This window comes from Zootermopsis nevadensis, unplaced genomic scaffold (assembly GCF_977971745.1).
Source record: "Zootermopsis nevadensis isolate Lab colony 2312 unplaced genomic scaffold, Znev_1.0 Znev_ptg000021l, whole genome shotgun sequence".
Taxonomy (NCBI): domain Eukaryota; kingdom Metazoa; phylum Arthropoda; class Insecta; order Blattodea; family Termopsidae; genus Zootermopsis; species Zootermopsis nevadensis.
Genome location: NW_028259153.1, coordinates 15,530,853 through 15,552,037, shown reverse-complemented (window position 1 = coordinate 15,552,037; position 21,185 = coordinate 15,530,853). Strand labels below are relative to the sequence as shown.

The window sequence follows — 21,185 nt, the reverse complement described above, 5'->3', positions numbered from 1 at the left end:
GAATTGGTAATACCAACGTAACGGATGTCGAAAATTTCCTACATTTTTAATACCAACACAACGGATCTCGAAATCGTACGGCGAGGCACTGATTATGCCATTACTCATCGTTTAGCGTGATTACGCAATCGGCCCTGATGAGGTAATTTTAAATTTACGACAAAAAGCTTTCGCATCAAATGTTCAGCAAGGACCAACCTTAATTCATGTGTACGTCAAAGAAAGAGCCTTTCCAGTTTTCAAATCTTTGCGGCATTATCTGTGAAATTTAACGTTTCGTAGCCACAAGTTCTCAAAATTTACTTCTTTTTTTTTTTGGTGGGGGGGTTAGTTGGTTTGCTGTATTTTGAAATCAAAAGGGTTCCATGGACAGAAAATAGTTTCGATGAATCTACTGGAGACAATTCTTTAGTAAAATTAATAACATAGAATATTTTATTTTCACGAGGCAAGAAACTCACCCTCTTCCACGTATAGATATAGGCTACGTCCATTAGAGTATATTCGTCCGGCAGGGATTCTCGCATGTGAATCACTTCCACCTGAAACAAGATAACACATGCAAACAATCTTGCACACAACAGAACTACTCTTACACGAGAAAATGTTCACACAGAAATTATTTCCCAGAACTGAATATTTTTATTTATCAGAAAACATTTCATCACACAAAATATTAGCCCTGTAACATGGTTAAAGATCACACAAAGATGTTTCTCTCCTGTCTCCTTTCACTGTTATCAGGTACGCAAAGACTTACTAGGATAGAACTAGTGCAAAGAAGAAGACTTGAATTATATGCTGACATTGTTTACCAGCCTCAGTTTGACTCCAGATCACGTAAAAATTTCGTAAAATACGTGGCGGACTCAGTCTGACATAGGACCTGAACTCGGATATTTAAATGTCAGACTCAGTCAGACATCGGACCTGAACTCGGATATTTAAATGTCGGACTCAGTCCGACATAGGACCGCAAAAGGTTAAAAATTAGATAGCCAAATACAGTCCACACCATCACGCCACGTTTCTTTGAGATCCGCTTTAATATTATGTAGCACAGTCTACGCCAAGGTCTCTTATGTCCAGGTCTGTACGTCTTCCTGTCACTCAGGAGCTGATCTTGTCCCATCTGATCTCTCGTATTCATCAACCAATAAACCTGCCAGTAAGTTAATCTACACTTCGCTAATTATCTTGCTACTGTTTTAATGAACGTGACCTACGTTCCAAATCGCACGCCTAATTTCCATTCTTCAGGTTGTTCAAAAGAATTCGGCAGTGCGAGAGAGGCTCTGTAATATTATATAACCTGTTAATTCTATTACGGTGATGGATCGTTATCCCCCGACTACTACTACTTTAACTTGCATTACGTAACTGTGATTATTAGCCACACATTTCTCCCTTCTTAACGAACAACTGAAACATCTACCCAAACTTTTTAATTCATTCGAAGAAATACGTGTAAGTTTATACCATGAAGAAATTACGCTACAAACCCACATACAGTTTTCGATATTCGTACATCATACTAACATCGAACACTTTTTCCCAAATCATATCATAACGGTTTATAAATTTGTTTTCAGACAGTCCAAGAATTTGCCTACTTCTTATATGACGGGTCTAGGGTTCGATTCTCTGCTGTCCTGACAGTATTACATTTTTTTTCCACAGTCCATCGTGATGAATGCTAGCAGGCCTACAGTAAATTATCGTTAAATAGACCACGGCCATTTGGCCCCTTGCATCCAAACTCGTTTACAATCACCGTACCGTTCGAAATGAGTGATCAGCTTCATGCTCCGACCCGATTGTCCTACTGCATTGGAGACTGGACGTAACACTAGATAAAAGAGCTGTTCTTTCCGGACATTAAAGCACAGTTTTGCAGCTGGTTGTGAACTCCCGAAGGACGTGGGAGAATGCAATCGTAGTCAGCTTCAAGTATCGAGGGGAGTGGTTAATTTTCACGTTCTGGTCGCTTTACTGTCGATTAGGTGCGCTGTATTCATTAAATACTATGAAGAAATGATCCCAAAGCCGTTCAGGGCATAACAGTGGCGGAGGGAAAACGCTGGAATTCGAACACAGGTCGTTCTCTCCGTAGCTGGTCACTTACTGACTGAGCTATCAAGAGCCCCCCCCCCCCCAACTTCCTGCCCCTTCTTTGAAACATGCGCTTGCGCCTTTCCCCTTCGTTTCTCTTCTCTTCTTTCCCGATCAAAGAGTCGCCTTCTGGCGGTTTGGGACTACCTGCGGTTCAAGATTCGCCCCTTCTGTGCCAGGTAAATCCACATTGTGCCTTGAAGATTAAAAATGCTGCTGCAATCTGTAGATTCTTGGTTTTATTTGCCAGCCTCTTTCGGATTAACATCTTCGTTCTACTGGCATGTGTTTGGGAATATACAAGCAATTACCAGTTGTTATTATTATAAAAAGTTTTGGCTAAAATCTTCGACATTATCCATCGTCTGTTGCTTCTCATAACACGACGTTTCGGGGATCGATCTGTCTCTGTCATCAGGTAAAATAGGGGGGGGGGCAAAAGTGTTCCTACTCTGTGGGATCCCTTAGAAAGAGCTCGTTTCTATCCCTATCCGCCCTTATTTTACGTGATGACGGAGACAGACCCAGTCACCGAAACGTCGTGTTATAAGAAACAACAGATGATAATGTCCAAGATTTTAGTCAAAAGTATTAGAGTATACCATCCTCTACAATTATCTTATCTTTATTCAAAGCATAACCTCTCTTCGTTTTTAACATGTTAATTAAATACGCTCCTTCTCAAATAATTCTAACAAGCTACATCTGAAGAAACTACAGTCTTCTGTGTGTGTAAAACCATTATAGTTTAAGCAGTCTGTAACAGTCACTACAACATTACTTTTCTTTCTGTATCCTCGGGACCTGATAAGAGAGAATAACACAGGTGGCGATCACCCGAAAGGTCGTGGATCTTGACGAGAGTCAGGAGTGCAAGAGGACTTAGGCTGCTTCTGTATGCAGCACAGTTGTACAGGTTGAGTTCTAACCGCACGACATGCATCGATCTCCGTCTCTCTCGCTTGTGTTGTGTTCTCAAGTCGGATAGAATGAAAGTTCGATGCAAATGAGGCCAAGTAGCCACACCACACAACATGTTAAAAAGTAGCTGGGAGTCGTCCTGCAGGCTTCACGAGTGGAACTATGCGCTCCAGTTTAGAGTACACACCGTCCCGAAATACGTTCTCTGCTACTCTGGGTCTCTGGACGTTTATTTGTGACAGATGAGTTATGACCACGGCTTTATTTTCGAACAGAAGTTATCAATATCAGTTAAGATAAGGCCTGTCTGACAGGTTTGTACATTTCAATTGTATAAATTTGTAGCGTGTACGATAATTTTTATTGTCAGATATAACATCAAAGATATGGACCCTCGCCATGTTCGAAATTTTTAAGGTATGCCTACACTAGTCTAACTTCTATTTTATTCAAGAAGGAAACAATACACAGAACGATCAATAGATCTACCGATAGATCGATAGCCCTGCAAATAGATCAAATGGGGGGGGGATGGGCAGACAGATATCGAGACGAAAAATACGGAAAACTAAATTTTCGGATGTTCACGTAATTGTCAGGCTAACTGTACTTTAATTCGTAGAATATTGGTCCAGTGCAATCATATAAAGCTAAAATGGAACGTGATCCCGTTTCTGATGTCTTCCAGTTAATACAAGACCTGAAGATTTCTGTCTTCTGGGATGTTGCACCGTGTAGCCTTTTAGAAGATCACTGACGTAAGATTTGAGGTTTTCACAGCGGTGATCTAGAAGATTTCTGTCTTCTGGGTTGTTGCGTTGTGTAGTATGTTAGATGTTTACCAACGTTTCAGAGGTCATACTGCCTCCGTCATCAAGGCAGGTCACTAGACCAAGACCCGGGACCTCATGTACCATCAATATTAATATGATTCTCATCCCAATGATGGCGAACGTCAATTATTTTTTCCATACTCACCAAATGACTCGCGTTTAGATCATACTTCAGTCTAAGGAACTTCTTGAGGTGCCCGATTCTGACCAGGGCAGGGCACTGGAGGTACCGCTTTATGACTGCTACCTGTTCAAAGACACAGACAAACATACGAATATTTAACAAAACTTAATTCAGCTTCCTCTTAAAAGTAAAGGTCACAACACTACCACCCTTCAGCTACGATACGTCGTTAATGGTGGCCAGAGTCACAAAGTCAAATTATAAAATTAATGTGTGAGAGTTTCACAGGCCTTACATGGGCTAAAGATAAAGCTAGCTAACAGGACGCAACTGTGAACAGGTTCATGAGAATTTGGGTCTACCTACCTCAGAGGAATTGGAGTCGCTGACAGAACTTCGGCTGGACGCACAACCCAAGTCCTCTTCATCCCTGAAACAACAGAGAAACAGTTCTAGTGGAGAAATAGAAGGGGTAGTTCAGTAATCATGTTCAGGGACAGACGTGGTCAGTTACTTTTACTCGGGGTCGAATGGGGAGTTTCGAAGTAGCTGGAAAACCTGGCGAGGAAAATTCTGCGATTACAAACTATTAAATAGCTATCAATTACTCGAACTGACTGAAAATACTTCACACGCAGATCAAAAAAAAAAAAAAATAATAATAATGATATTTAATAGTCAACACTTAAGCACCTACATAAGCCTGGAAAGTTGTGGTAGTTAGCGACTTAATTTAGTACATACATAAAAATAAATCTTATTTTTAATTAAAAGTTCATTTTCAGCAGACGTATGGGCCCAAATTTTTAACAAGAACTGAAAAGCTTACTCTTTTGGAGAACACTAAAATTCTATAGGTGTTTCTTCACGCTATAATTATAGGCGATGACGTCAGCAAAGTAAAAGAATAAAAAGTACAACAATTGTATCAAAGGAACTCACTGTTGAGACTGTAATCCAACAATGAAAGAGATTCATATTATTTTAACGATGTACTCTAGCAATGTGGTTAAAGACGCGACAGACAGACAGGCATAAAAAGGCTCGTAAGATGGTGTTTTGCTTCACTCGAGAGCGAAGAACTCCTAAAAGATCAGTCCCAATAAAATTAATTAAGAAATGGAGGAAAACAGTAATTTCCATTTTAAATGTGGGTTATTTCGACTTCATCTTCATTTGCGGGTACAGGAAAAAATAATAGTGATTTACCCTTTAGGCTAAGCTGAGGGTAAGCCCTTTCTCGGCGAAGTTAATTTTGTAAAGTTAGGAACACTTCCAAAAAACTGAAAATTTTGCAGTCGTGTAGTTATGTTTTCTGCACAGGCATGTCTGTTGCCTGTCCTGGGACTGTACGCATGACGAGACTAACATTTTCGGTCTTTGATTTGGTTAAAAGCCTCGTTAAAATTCTTGAATCCGAAGGCGGATTTTTATGAGAAAAAAAACTGTTTTTAAAACGAGCGTGAATGAAAATGATCGGTATTGCGGAACAGAACGGAATTACTGGGGTGAAACAAAAAATAAAAAGAAAGAAAAGAGAGGAATAATACTCAGCAAGCTCATCGGTCATTTGCTGAGCATCAGGAGACAAACATAATCCAGAGCCAGATGAGGTTGAATCAACAACGCGTTTTCACGTCGACATATAAGAAAATTATATCTGTAGACTGTCTGGTTATTTTAAAAGCGTTTGTCGTTTTCATTCAACGGTACATTATACTCTGGTTCTCCTGAAACTTCGGCTTTCATTGATGACGAATACAGATCGACCATCTAGCGACCTTGCACCGGAAACTTGACACGCACCTAGGTCGAAACATAATAAGAAGCGAGGCTCATCAAGTTTCTTGCGAGCTACGCCCAAAAACTCTGCTAATAATGAGAAAAACACCGTTTTATGTGACAACACCGCGTTGCTAAGTGATCCCATGAAACAGTGACGAAAACAGAAAGAGTTTGTCAACGAAACGCAATGAACTAAACAAAGCTAGAAACTGTAGGATTTGTGGTTTTCACGGTGGTGGGAACGAAGGTGGTTGTCTTCTGGGTTGTAGCGTCTTGTAGCCTGGTAGAAAGGGCCTTGTTGTCTCCCTGATGATGAAGGCAGCAAGGACTTTTAAACGTCGGTCAATTTCTACCAGACTACACGGCGCTACAATCCAGAAGACGGCCATCTAAGAATCTGTAAACGGAGAACACTGTTCGACCAGGTTATGTATGAGGTGCATAATCGTCACTTTTTATGCGTATCTCCTGAGACGTGCACCTGACTGCTTTAACATATAAAAAAACAATGAATTTGGAGAAATTATATAGTATTCCCTTCTGGATACAACAAAAACCACCTTCACCCTCAAATAAAAAGGGGGTGAGGTGGATTCGACGCACCTTGAACGATTCGAAGTAGAGAAAACTTACGAAAAGCAAAGGAAGGGTAGATTCACGATAAACATCGTTCCCTATGTATGATTTGAGGTTTCAACGGCGGTGAGTCTGAATATGGCAGTCTTCTGGGTTGTTGCGTCGTGTAGTCCCTGCAAGGAACTCTGAAACGTCAGTCAATTTCTACCAGACTACACCGTGCAACAACCAAGACGACAGTCATCTTAAAACCCACCATAGTTTTTAAAACTATTGTACTAACACTGGTAACAAAACTCCTATCCGAAGATTAAAGAATGATTAATAAAAGCTTAATAACAAAGGAATTATAATTCATGCGCTAAAACATGTATGTCTGAGTTTTTACGTTATCAAACACCTTTCGAAAGGAAAAGTTTTCATGTTGAAACAATAGTTTAAAAGAAGTTTTAAACTTATGTCCTAAGGCAAATTTTCAACAAAACCACTTTGTAAAATTCGAAATACCACGCTACGATTTTACAATATTAATTAACGTGAAAAATTCTTTGTCACTCGAAATGACTTAACTTAAATTCCGGAAGTTGGCTCTACTGCCGTTTTCAAATGGTCTTCTGTCAACTAGCACGTGCAATGAATCAACCTCTGTCACGGACATTTCGAAAATCTTGCTAATACGAAGAGAGAGGCACACATTCCACGTAATTTAATTCCATTTACATTGCGGACTGCATGGGGCATGCTCTATATCTATTACAAATACCGCGTGTAATAAATCTCGAAATACGTTTTTCGAGTATTGTTCAAGTACCATGAGTCGCTCTTGCCTTGGGATATAAAATATCGACCGAATGCTGAGAGGGGTTCGAGTAGCCATGGCAACGTTGTTGATCTGTTCTCGCAGTACAGCTCTCTGCAACACAATTGCAAAGGGCTTGCACCTGTTGAACCGCTAATTCTTCTCCAAATTAATTAAACTACATATTTCTATAAAAAGCGCAAGTAGATTAAAAAATAAATAGAATAAACTTTAAAACGGGCGAACAAATTGGATTATTCCATAAAAATAAGAATATTATTAAATTTATAACAATAGCCACAGGGTGTTTAAAATAAATATTACATAGTGTATTAAAAATTTATTTTCTCGTAGTTTAGAATTACAAATATTGAATCCTACGGAATTTGTGAAGTGGTAGCAACACCATCAGCTTATAAGGTCGCTTACATGGTTCTGAAATAACATATAAGCATATTTGAAATTAATTAGAAACAGGAAGGCATCATTTGCTTATAATTCCATTTTACATATTAAACGACGTGTAGTTAATACGACATCCAACTTATCAGCGTGATGACCCATATTTTTTAATTTACATTTCAGCTTCATGCAGCTTACAGGCTCTATTGGGCGAAACAATATCTGCCAAACAACGTCTGGTGAACGCCACTGACGTCAGTTCAAAAGTTAAAAGACGAAACACTCAGCTGAAGAGGTGGGCAGATATGACGCTCCGATCATGCGATCGATTTAGGCGCTTCGTGGGAAGACTACTAAAAATCACGTGATTTTAAGTGTAAGTCCAACACCTATATTAGAAACAGGTACCACAAATCAACGTTAAAATCAAGACGAAAATAATAATTCGTGGACAAGGCAGATCTGGTTTCAGAAGAGGGAATCGAAAATGCGATTGGAAGCCAGCTTTCCATCAGGATTCTCACGAATGACCACGCCGATCACCGGACCTAAATCTCTCAAGCACAACTTACATCGCGTATAACAGTCAGCAAGACGTACAGCGTTGAGTATTTCGACTGAAAATGTCGGACAGAATTAAAGCGAAGAAAGAAAGACTTCCTTTAGAATTTTCATCTCTTTTTAGTCCTCGATAACCATCCGGATTTTGAGAATATTTCCATGTAGGTCATGCTAGCCAGTTGGTTAATTCCTCCTAACTGTAGATAAAGATTTGCATTTGATTCGACTCGATGGAGTTCTTCTTACTCTTTTCTTCTTCATCATCATCATCATCTCTTTTTTAGAAACAAAGAAAGGAAAATATACAAGCAGAAATACGAAACAATTACGCGAACTGTGTGCAGAAGTTTCGAAGTGTTAATACTTGTCGACGCACTTACCCGTCAAGGTACTCAAGCGAGAGACTGATGCTGTCCTCAGGGGAGTAAATGAGTCGCTCGACGCCGACCCCGCGTCCCTCGGGCGTCGTCTCGTGAGCTGCAACAACACATACAAACCCTCAGTGTCACAGACATCCAAACTCCGGAACGGCAGTGTTTATTTCCCTGGATTCTTCCGTCTATTACATTACTGTACTAGACATGTGCGTCAACGCCCCTCGCAAAATAATTCGCGATCTCTGACTCCGATAAAGTTAAGGTATCTTCTGTCAGGTAGACTGTTATCGATGTTTCAAAAGTGTTTTTGCCTCCATCATCAAGGTGATCGCCCTTATGACGACAGCAAACATTTATTCTTGTTATTCTTTGTTGTACTGGGTTCGGTCAAGGTAGGTAAGCATTCAAAATATGTTTCAAATAAAACTGACGGACCCAAATGTGACTGATCTTTTATACTATGAAGTATCAACGACTAGAAGCAGCTGTTAATAAATTTTAACTACATGTAAATTTCAAGTTACGAATTTCGTCAGACAGCTTTCCAAAATTTCATCGAAGAAATGTTACGCAGATAATTATACGCTTACACATGGAGGTCTACAATATACTAAGATACGCACGCACGCACTTTACACACTCACCGCGATCCTGATGTTTCTCGTAGAAATCCCTCCGCCGTCTCATCTCGGCGTGGAAGAGACCGGGCACTAGTTTGTACACGATGTCTTGCAGAGCCTTGTCCGGCCTGCAATGTGAATGGATCATAACGATATACAAATACGTAGAGTTTCGCAAACTGTCTACAGGGACTGAGGAGAACCTAGAAGAATAGCTAGTGTTCAGACAGAGACTTAAACCGGGTGGAACCTACACCAGCGTCACTTAAAATAAGATCCTGATATTTGGTAATATCATAAAAAAATTAAACTTTCGTTAAGATGATTTGTGTAGAATTTAAAAGAAGAAAAATTACTTTCGTGTAATCAATTTATACGTAACTTTCCGCTATATAGCGATAATTATTAAACCATTTTTAAATACATTTTAGAATTACAAACATGGCGATGGAGTCAAATTGTGACGTTATAATTGAGTGTTTTTTTAAAGTGTGCACAGAAATGTGCCACTGACATGTAGTATCAATGCAGATGAACTTTGCCTCGATCTTCATGTGACAGCAATAATAAAACCCTGCAGCTAAAGACGTAGTATTTGGCACAGTTACTCGACAGCTCACAAAAGTACGTACAGGACTGATATGAAGGCGATTTAGTGTGAAAATTTCCAAATATGGCAGCGATGCGAAAGTTTGAGGTTATGTCCAGAAAAATTATATTTGATTCACATAAATTATACAGACTTAAATAATGCAAACAAACAGAACATGCTCGTGTAATTGTTAATTTATAGTCTACTTCCTGTTAGTCTAGCTAGAAGACTTTTAGAAGAAGCAAGCTTCTTAAACTTTTCTTTAAAAATTCTTGTTATCGACAATACTCACTTGATACTGAGGAACAGCTTTGCTTTGTGAATCTGTACGTCACAGATGGGGCAGTAACTGTTACTCTCCAGGTACTTGATGAGGCAGCCCCTGCAAACTAGAGAGAAAAGAAAACATCGTAAGGCACGAAGCTAAAATTGGAGTAACACTACGAAAAACGTCAAAATGTTTAATCGTAGGGAAGTCAAAGTGACATATGTCCTTTTATAAAAGCAGATTCCTTCAGAGTCGTTAGTTAAACAAAAATAAACGTGCTGATTTAAAAGCAGTAATCAGTGACTACTAAAGACGGGACTTACAATAATTTACAAACTACAAGTATGCTGTGCGTGTATTTATTACAGTAATTTCTAGTCTCCCCAACCCACTTGAAATAGCAAGAAGCTCGCGCGATATTTAGTACTCATTGGGGGGGGGGGGGGTGATGCAAAACGCACACAAGATTTTTATAGGAATAGCGTACCTGTAAGGGATGAGACCACACATCCGAGGTAGATGTACATAGGAGAATAATAATAAAAAAATGATTTTAGAGCAATAGGTTCTGAAGCTGTCGAATGGATTCAGCTGGCTTGGGACAGAGTCAAATGGTGGGATCTTGTGGTCACGGTAATAAACCTACGAGTTATATAAAACAGATTTCTTGAAGATGAATAACTTCTGGGCTAATGCGCGGTGTAGTCTGGAAGAAGTTTATCGACGTTTCAGAAGTGCTTGCTGCCGCTAAATCAGAGCGATGATGGAGGCAGTAAGAACCTCTGATACGTCGGTCAATTTCTACCAGACTACACGGCACAACATCCGATAAGACAGCCATCTTCATAATCGTCGACGTGAGAACATAAAATCTCACAGAAATGTCTTCAGTAAATGTCAGCTTTTCAGGAAAATTCCTGTACCAATGAGTTCTTTATTATAACTAACATTCAATTAATTTGAAAATCACGGTAAGTCTACTGATTAAAACACATCTTTGACACAGTACAAGAACCAAAACTGTCTGTACGAGGAATTGCTAACAGGACTCGTGCAGAGTCATTATCGGGGATCCCCGGTCGTCCAGTCCGTATTCATTAGTTGTAGCAGAAATTAATTATGCATTCCGAAAGAGGAATGTTTATTTCTCATACGCGTTAAGGAAATAAATCGTCAGATGAATGCTCGTAAAACGGGAAGGTGTGATTAGTGTAGAAAACAACTTGTAGCCATTAGAGGGAGGCACATGTGGGCCCTAAACAACGATAAATAAAAGTATATTAACAGCCATGCAAATAAGTCTATTTATAGACACAAATGTTTCTTAAGGCTTGTGTCAGTGGTGTTCCAACTGCACAGGCCTTTCGGGATTTAACAAAGAAATGCTGTAGTGATTTTGCGCAGTAACTGTCACAATTTTGGGAGTGGTGAGTGTTATGTCACGTGATAACATGACTCGACAGTTTTGAGTCAACCGGTCCTTAGGATTAAATCTGTTTTGTGGCTGAAGTAAGTAAGTGTTACTTTTGCTTGTCATAAACATGAGAAAATCTTTCAGCATCAAAAATTGTTTTACACGAGGCCAACTTTTTGGCTTTTAAAAATAGTGACTTGTGATGGGACTCGGACCAGAGTCGTCAAGAACAAAACGCTCAAGTCGACTATTGAAAAGTCGAGTCTCAGCGATAAAAAGAATTGCGAATGCGCCGATTATTTGGTAGCAAAGGAATTACCCATTATAATTATATGGTGGCGGTAGTGCGCATGGCAAGATAAGAAATGAGTGCAAAATTTTGATTGGATAGCCTGATGGGACGAGCATCGCCTGACTTGGCCTCGTGTAACTTCTCGACGTTTCGAAAACGATAAATCTCTGCTTGAAAGGTTCTCAGTTTCAATCATTTGAAGATATATAGGCTATTGAGACTAGTTTTATTCCTTTCAGGACTTCCGTAAAATGGTTTCCACCAATATTTCCAGACAACATAGACATCAGAATGCGTGTATAAAATCAGAAGGCTAGAATTTTGAAGGTGAACCACACTCACGAACAAATCGTACCACTATAGGCTACATGGCAGATTTCCAGACACAAAATCAGGATAGTTGTTTACGAGACCTTGCAGGTTAAACAGCGCCAACTGAGGTGTAAACATAATCATGGATGATGAGGAAATCGGAATTTTTCCAAAGGTAATGAACTATTTCAAGGTTGGTCTAATATCCTAGCATTCGCCTCGACAGGCTGACGAAAAGGATGAAAAACCTCAGCCAAGAAAGCGTAACAAGAGTTGGTATGTTGTCGTAAAACAAATAAAAGCAGCAAAACCTCGGAAACTTTGAATGAGGGCTTCATTCTTTATCTGGAGATGGCTTGATACAAATCAAATGATTTATTATGCTTCCTGAACCATCAATACGTAGGTCCATATGCAAGCACCTATTATATATATTTTTTTTAAATTAAAAGTCCTCGGAACTCGTTGAGTACTACTAGCCAGTGCAGATACGCGACAATTTTAGCTACTCTAAACATCTGTATAAAATTAAATAGTTTTAAAATAAATTATTCAAACATGTATCACTAATATTTCGCGTGAATGTACTATGCCTGTTTCTTGACAGGCCATGTAAAGAAGAGATTGTCTTCTGGGATGTTGCGGTGTCGCCCTGATGAAGGAGGCAGTAAGCACCTCTGAAACGTAGGTCAATTTCTACCAGGCTACACCGCACGTCATCCCAGAAGATAGCCATCTTCACACTCGTCGCCGCGAGAAGCTAAAATAAGACTGCAAAATTTTCCAATTAATTCCGGTGACCTTCTGCAGCCGTCAAACGACTTCCGAATTGGCGCATGTCTCAGAGTCTTCAAAAGTATGTCAATGGGTTAAGATATCAACATGGAAGTTTGCAAGAGATTTTCTCTAATGCCTATTGTCCGACTCAATGCCACTTCTATCTCGTCCCAGAGCTGGCGATTTGGCCGTGAGCTACTGTCCTTAGTGAACTAACGCCATGTTGAAAAGTAGGCAGCTACTCGGTTGGTCAGAGGGTTTCCTGCTTTTATGGAATCTCAAGGTCCGTAACCGGGTTAAAGTCCACCAAGGGACACTGTCTTGAACCAAATGAATCCAGTTCCCACACCATTTACACCGAACTTTTTAAATTAGTCTCTTTCCTTGCTGCTTCCCGACCAAAATTTTGTATGCAATTCTAATTTTCCCCATGCGTGCTACATGTGTTGATCATCTCAACTTCCTTCACTTAATTATCCCACCAACAGACTAGTAAAGAGGGCAGATTTTGACAAAATTCATTGTGAAATTTTCTCTATTGCTCTGATACTTCCTGTTTTGCAGGTCCATATTCTCAACACTTTCTTCCCTAATATCTTCTATTTATATTCTTCCCTGATACTACGACAGCGTCGTTAAACAAACCACAAATAAATAACACGCTCTTTAAATGGTTATGCAGTGATGAGTATAACATGAGCTTTGGAGCTAACAGACACAAGAGGGAAGTAAAATAATTCTTTTCGTTTCAGTTACAGGGCTTACAAAATCTGACATTTTAACTACTTGGAGAGTGAAACTTTTATGTCTAACCAATTTATAACAAGCATCACTAAAACAGCGCTATCAAAGGACATGCCGGAAAATAAAGAGTTACATACGTAACAAAAGAGATTGATTCTGAGCTCTCTAAACTGAGCTTTTTAAAAAATAAATACGTTGTATATTTTCTAGTGATAAGTAAATAGTAAACTGTCAAGTATGTGTAAGGAAGCAGCTGTGATCTATTTATTTTATGCTACTATCCCATCATTCGTATGAATGAAATAAAAAAGCATCAATCAGGATACCCAGCCTCTGGGCCGAGATATGAACTACGTACAAACCAAAACATGGCCGCGACGTTCGGAAATCGAGCAGAGTTTCGAAGTGAAACTTGTGGTTAAATGTGTTATCCAGCTCCTAGCTAAGTAGTAGGTTTATCGTCTGCCTCCTCACACCCTTCATCGTGTGAGTTACAAATGCATTTCTGTTGTAGCATTCTATAAGCCAAGAAGTTCCTCGCTAGGTAATATCCTCCATTTCCTATTCGTCTTTGGTTAGCCTACAAATATTTTCTCGAGCACTTACACAGCGGGATAATTACGTCCCACATAACGCGCATTGCAAACAACTTGCTTTCAGCTTATGCTAATGAGCCATTACCTAGCTAAATTAGATGACTTGACAGGTTTGCTCAGGAAATAACGTGTCTGACTGTAAGTCTGCAACTACCAGATTCGAAGCAGGAACGCAATATAGAAAATTGTACAAGCCTGCAGATCTCCATTCTACATCCAGCCACTTTACTGTTTCAGTTATAATCAGCTTAATTACGCTTCAGACTGTCTTTGATAGAGGAGAAAGATGCACCCACGTTGCGTTCTACTGCAGCTGCCCATTGTTGGAATGAATATTTTGTAGTCGTGGCAATTAGCGTTGGGGTTGTGTGCAGAATGTGGTAGAGGGTTGAGGATTACGATGGGGGTGGCAAGGGCAGACTGAGTCTCGCAGTCCCGCACAGCGTGAGATAAAACCACTGCCACTGGGGCGTGTGTGGAGAAAGATCAAACGCAATTTCGTCAGAATATCACGTTTTATTCTCCATTATACTTCCTTCCTTTCTCCCTTCTTTCCAGAGATTTTCAAGCTGACGAGTGTAATTCCAAAACTACCTCCATCCATTTCTTGCGTTTTCCGGCTAAAGTTACAATAATGTCATGCTAGTTTACTAACCTGTTTCAGAAAGTGTTTTCGTAAATCTTTTATAAATGGACTAAGCGAAATTTATGCAAATACGTACGTCAACTGTGGCTCGTAAAACATTAAATGTATGGTTCTTCTTAGTTTTCCTTCATTTTTTTATCCACAGTCTCTTCTATCTTAAAACAGCTACCCATTTTTAACTTTATATTCTATTCATTTGCTGTTCTAATCATTTTTGGTAGTTCATGCTATTCTGTTAAATATTTTATATGAATTATATATTACAAAATGTATACGAATTTGAAAGTATAATAACGCACACACACAGACATCGCTTATTCATACATTTTCATGCCTGCACATATTACAAAAAAACATGCGTATGCTTACATGTAACTATTATAATTGGCCTACATGATTCGGTGTGCTTTGAGATATTTTGCAAATATGCCTCCACTTGGACAAAGCTTCAGAAACGCATACATATATATTCATACACGCTGCAGGTCTCTCTGAACAAGGGATGAGACCAAAAAGGACCCCTACAATAGACTACCATCAAAACACAGATACGAGAAAGCTGTCGTTGTGTCTAGGAATCACTCCATAGGGACAAACTAGGCGCCTGGATGCAACGTCCCACTTATTCCGCAACTCGAAACAAGGAGGAAGTGAACCAAACTCTCACAACGACGACTTCACCCCAGGTACACACTGAATAGGGCAACAGAGCCCCAAAACCAGTCTGGATAATGTGACGGAGAGAAAAATATGTCTCCTGCCGGAAACTGAACCCCGGTTGTCCAGGTCGTAGCCAGCCACATACATAAACTACAGACAGACGCCTTCGTCGGAATCTTAACACGCAATACCGATAAACATGATGGTGGTGGTGGTGGTGGTGGGGGGGTGGGGGTGGGGGTGGGGGTGGGGGTGGGGGTGGGAGTGGTAAATCGAGCCCTTTTCAAAACGTGCAGTTACTGATATCAGAGTTTTGACATAACGATTCTTAGATTTCACGTCGCTGTTTCAACTGAAGAGATTATACAGCACTGAATAATACCGGAAGTAATAGATTAGACAAGGATTTAGAAGGAAACGGTTGTGTCTACACTGACCAAATTCAAGGAATTGAAGACTAGAGAAAAGTAAAGCGATTGTTATAGTACATACTAAAAAGGCGAATATTTTAGGGACTGTAAAAATCTGGAGCCAGAGGAGAGACAGTCTGCACGAGACCGGGCCTGGAAGCATAGATAATGTTCTGGCCCAGGCCGAGTTCAAATGCCAGCCATCAAAATTATATAATTTCGGGCTTTCTCGGGTCATCATTCTATTTTTTTTACATAGAAAACGTTATTCGCAATTGCTATCACCTTACGCTCGTGAGTCGAGCTCCGGGAACAAATCCCACTGACTTGGATCTTCTCGGGGATTTTCGTAGCTGTCCCCCCCCCCCACACACACACACACAAATAATAGCTCGTGTTAACACCTTACAGCCTTGGAATCCCACATATTTCTACCTTTCCCAAAACGTTAAAATAATTTCATACGTTCTTAGAGCGTCGTTAAATGTTTTATTCAAGAATTAATGCCACTTATGCATACGATATATTGGTGACACGATAGTCAGGGCAGAGTGTGAATAGATCGGACTTCATACGGGCTGCAATAAAACGAACTTGATCTTCGGTCGGGTACGGGGAAGATAAACTTCGGAATCGGACTGGGACAGGCCAAATGACCCTCGGGTCACGGAGGATGACATTTTAAAAGTTCGGCCCATGCAGACCTCTAAGAGGAAGTCAATCTAATCCATGACGCCAAAGAATGAAAGAAAACCACTCGGCTGGCGGCAGCCATAAGGGCTAAAGAAGGTTATATCAGTACTTACATGAGTGGAGGCATTCGACGATGGTGGTAGCGTCGATGTAGTAGCCGCTGCACAAGACACACACGAGATGCTGGTTCACATCCCTGAGATGTAATCTGCCCGATCGCTGCATAGTCTTGCCTGAACACACAACAATATTCATTCAGTTACTCGATGTTTCTAGATCATTTACTTATATAATGAAAGACAGGATTAGGATGTAGTGTGCGTGTCCGTACAATAAATTGCTTTTGAAACAAGTTCCTTATTTCTACGAAGCTTGGTATTAACATCATGCCACCAGAGACTATAAATCTTAATACCTTCTTTAATTTCCTTCCGTCAATAATTCCAACATGGCTATTACGTGACGTCTGGGATGGCAGTGATACTAGCGACACTTAATGTAGATTACGGTCTTGATATTTGGAATGGTAACAGATATTCGAAGAATATCAATCTGTTGCTGAGGTTTATGAGAACAAAAATAAGTTTCTCTGTTGTGAGATTTCATGTTCTCGTGGCTGCGAATATGAAGATGACTGGGGTGTTTCGCCGTGTAGTCTGGTTGAATTTTACCGACGTTTCAAAAGTGTTTGCTGCTTCCGTTATCAGGACGATCACCACACCAGACTAAATGGCGTAACAACCTGTAAGACATTCCTATACTAAAAGTTGGTACTGTTGGTGACGGGGAATTGAAAGACATCAAACTGTGAACGTGTCTAATGGCATTATGTCAGAACAAACTTTCAAGAAAATCCGTTAAATAATGTCTGTAGAATTTATTCCTAGTTAATAAATGAATAAATAAAATTTCAAACGTTGCTGCTAAATTTTTGCGACAAAATATTGACAAGTTTAAAAATGATTCAAGGTTAAGTTTAAGTTCTCTGCGATTGCGCATCTCTCACTGGCCTTCGTATTTATTTAACACCGGCACAAATCCACTGTAAACACAGATAATCGACATTGCACGCCGTCATATAGTATTTTTCTTTGTATACCATTAAACAGGATAAAGTCACTATACCACAAGAATAATATGTTTAAGACTATAAATGTTAATGAGATACGGACCTACAGTCTTTTTGTTTATAGGAATAAACCTTTACATAAACACCATAACAGGCTAAAACTGCCTGAATGGTGACCGAATGCAAATTATCGATAGCGCAGAAATCGATTATTACAATGACAAGAACGTAATTACGTGAAACAAAGAAGTGTTTTGTACGTGAACAGAACAAACGGGTATAAATTATTTCAAAGTCAACTGCTATCTGAATTATTGGATGAACGAAGCGCTTTTATATCTGTTCAAGTAAATAATCTACAGGCCAAATAGACTTATGGCAATTCAGTGGAACACTGGGATGGATCTGTAATAGACGCAGGTCGTTATCATGTCTTGATTTGAACTGGTGGCATTTTCGAGACTGGCGATAAAGAGCATTTTGCCGGCGTATCAAGGCAGCCTACAATATCAGACATCAAACAGTGGTTGCGTCATAACCACGTCCAGACGTAAATAACCAATGCAAGTGCGGACTTCAATCAATAAATAAGCCGATGAATAAATCTATCATGTTACTCTACTTCGCGCGCCACGGCATTTGCAGGTGGTCTGTTGTCGACTGTGCAAAACTGAGAACGAAGCGGGAAACAAGGAAAGCAGGAGGAGGAGAGAAGACAATGAAACAAGGAATGAGAAGAAAAAGACGAAACACAAGACAAATGGAGGGAGAACACAATAAGAAATCACGAAATAGGAAAGAAATTAATGAAGAAGAGATAAATTAATGTAAGAAAAAGAACAAGGACGAAAGAAAGACGGGAAGAAAGAGAATAGATGAAGAAAAGAAAGCAAGAGATAAATAAGGAAACGAGGAAAAGAGGAAGGAAATAATGTGATAAAAATGATAAGGAAAGAATACACGGAGACAGAAGAAAGTAAAGAAGACAGCACATGTTCCGAAAGCAATGGCGATACACATCAATAACCGAGGCGAAGAAGTAAAAAAAGGGAGGCACATTCATCTGTCTTTCTCTCTCTCTTTCTCTTTCTCCTTCTCCCCCTTCCGTTCAGGGGGGCTCCATGGGACAGGTGGTCAGTGGAGACGAGAATTCTCACCCGAAGTCTGCGAACACCACCGTCACACACACCGAGATCACTCAGTATGTGAACGCAGAGCTTCTGGGGAAAACCTAAGTTTTTATGGATGAGCTTATGCCTTGCACTGAATTATAACACCTAAGTAGGGGAGGATTCGGAAAATGGCATGCTTCTATATACTTCTTGCATGTTCTTTACGTCTAACATGGACAAATAAGCTTGTGGTGTCATATTCATTCATATGAGTGTGTGTCCCGTTATAGAAACCACGGGAATAAAACTCATTATTTCGGCTACATATGTTTATTGTAGTTTATTTAACGACGCTACGAGTAGTTACGACTACACGGTGTCGAATTATAGGACTGCTGAGAACTGAACTGGAAAGGACGTACAAAAGAGAGGCCGTGCCTTAATTTAGGGTAGGTCTGGAGGTACACAGGAAAACCACGAAAAGCTTTAGTCTTCGACCGAGATTTAAATCGGGACCCCCACCAAAATAATAAAGCCAAATCAGCAGAACTTATTTTTCTATAACAATATTAAGAAAATTAATGTCATTGAAGGCCATCCCACTTTATTTCTTTCTTTCTTTCCTTCATTCTGTCCTCCATGCCTTTTTCTTGCATTAGATGGTAAATATAAAACAAAATATGTATTATAATCCTAACAGAAGTCCGCGCAACTGAGCTTTACAACACTGTCTCAACTAATATCGCTAAGCTAACTGAGCAACGTGAAGAGGGTCTTCTTACGCACAGGCCTGCATTTTCGAGCCTTTTATTGATTAAAATTCGTCAACATGCCTGCGGCTTCGTTCCACATCTTTTTATTCGGTGCGGAGTTATAACAGACGAAGTTTAAAGTCAACTGAGACATAAGTCTGGCTGAGAAAGAAGGGCCCGTCTATAATCTACAGGAAAAGAAATGAATACGGAACTTTGTTGGGGAAATTACACGAAAATTGAATAAGAGTAGATGGTTAAGAACTGCGAATGTGGAAATGCCTCGAATGGCAAATGGCCATATCGAAATCCACGGAAATAGTCCACCCTTAAGGAAATTACTGGGGAAAAGGGTTTGTAGGGGTATTAACTGGAACAGACGAGACCCCATGACTGTCCTAACTTTTTTTTAAAAAATGACAGGCTAATGAAGGAATTGAGAACTTGGAACATACCCTGATATTGAGCAGAGCAGGTTGCCTATATTTCGGGAGTGTAAAATTACCTAACAAGACAAGACCAGTTCAGAACATATTCTAAAGCGTTCTACATGCAAGTTATTCTCCATATGAGAGTTTGCATACGTTATTGGACATCATGTTCATTTGTTTCACAAACAAACCTATTATTACGGATAAATGCCTATTGTTGCTACTGCACTAATTTAAAGTCACTAAACAGTGCAGATAGTTCTAAATTATTCTTCATTCTAATTCCTTAAATATCCACCATATCGAAAAATGTTGCCCATAAAGGTAGTAAGGTAGGAATAATTCAGTCAGTAGCCTAGGCTACCGGGGATCGACTCCCCTCAGGGTAAGATTTTCTCTTCGTCATAACGTCCAGCATGAATAAAATGCTCTTTCGTGAGTTGTGTGGCTTGTAGCAGTAACTTCTGTCTTCACAATCATCAAGAAACACTTTGATCGTCAGTGTACAGTACAACTGTTCATACCATGTGTTTACAGAGAATATACCAGAATGACAGCAGCTTATGTTCACAGGATAGATAGTAACATTTCTATGTACCACGTGTTTCAAAAGCAGTGGGAACAGAACAGAGTTTGTTTTGACAGCCTATTAACTTAATTGGGATACTGTTATCTCTAATGGCGCTACAAGAGTTCACGAACATCTCTAAGTAGAAAAACCTCCACCTTCTATGTTCCCAATTATATCCTACTAATTATGTTATTTCTTTACATCTTTATACACGTTTAATTCCACAGCCTACCTCTCATTTCCCAGGTGGCCTGCCAGGTTTCGTTCTCTCCCCGGTGTCGCCTATCTCAAAGTTTCTAGTTATTTCTGTCACATCCTTTCCGATTTATAATCACTCAAATATTACATCTGACCTAATAACTAACCTAACCAAACCTTACAATTGACCTCTGGCCCAAGTCACACGCCACTTTCGAGACTCTCGCTAGCTTTTGCAGAACAATGAACACGAAATTCGTTTACACTGCCGCTGTAGACAATGACAGCCTCGAAGACAAAGTTTCATCTTTACAAAGAACACTTTCTTAATGGCGAAGGTCGTTGGTCCGAAACTATAAACAAACAGAAAAATTTCGATTCTAAGCGCGAGCGACATAAAGTAGGACGAACGACACTTGAAATGGCTACCTCCTGAATAAATTATGGAGACTCACTTGTAGACCTAGGTACTCCTGAGTTCTTGAAGTTTTATAAGTCAGGGCCGTCAGTTGTCGCTCGTACATACATCTGTTTGGAC

At 39.8% G+C, this 21,185-nt stretch overlaps 1 protein-coding gene across 2 annotated transcripts in view; it reads right to left on the bottom strand.

Annotated features, from left to right (window-relative positions):
- The window catches only part of LOC110839226 (uncharacterized), a 42,920-nt gene that overhangs the window by 9,417 nt on the left and 12,318 nt on the right, over positions 1-21,185 (bottom strand). For both annotated transcript variants that reach the window (XR_002546393.2, XM_022083212.2), the window contains exons 2-8: positions 16,628-16,747; positions 9,995-10,091; positions 9,135-9,238; positions 8,494-8,590; positions 4,357-4,420; positions 4,012-4,113; positions 462-542 (exon numbers count right to left, since the gene is read on the bottom strand). Coding sequence is in view for 1 of the 2 variants with exons in the window: in XM_022083212.2 (XP_021938904.1) it covers positions 462-542; positions 4,012-4,113; positions 4,357-4,420; positions 8,494-8,590; positions 9,135-9,238; positions 9,995-10,091; positions 16,628-16,739 (657 nt within the window). In the remaining variant the exon portion in view is untranslated. The remainder of the gene's footprint in view (positions 1-461; positions 543-4,011; positions 4,114-4,356; positions 4,421-8,493; positions 8,591-9,134; positions 9,239-9,994; positions 10,092-16,627; positions 16,748-21,185) is intronic.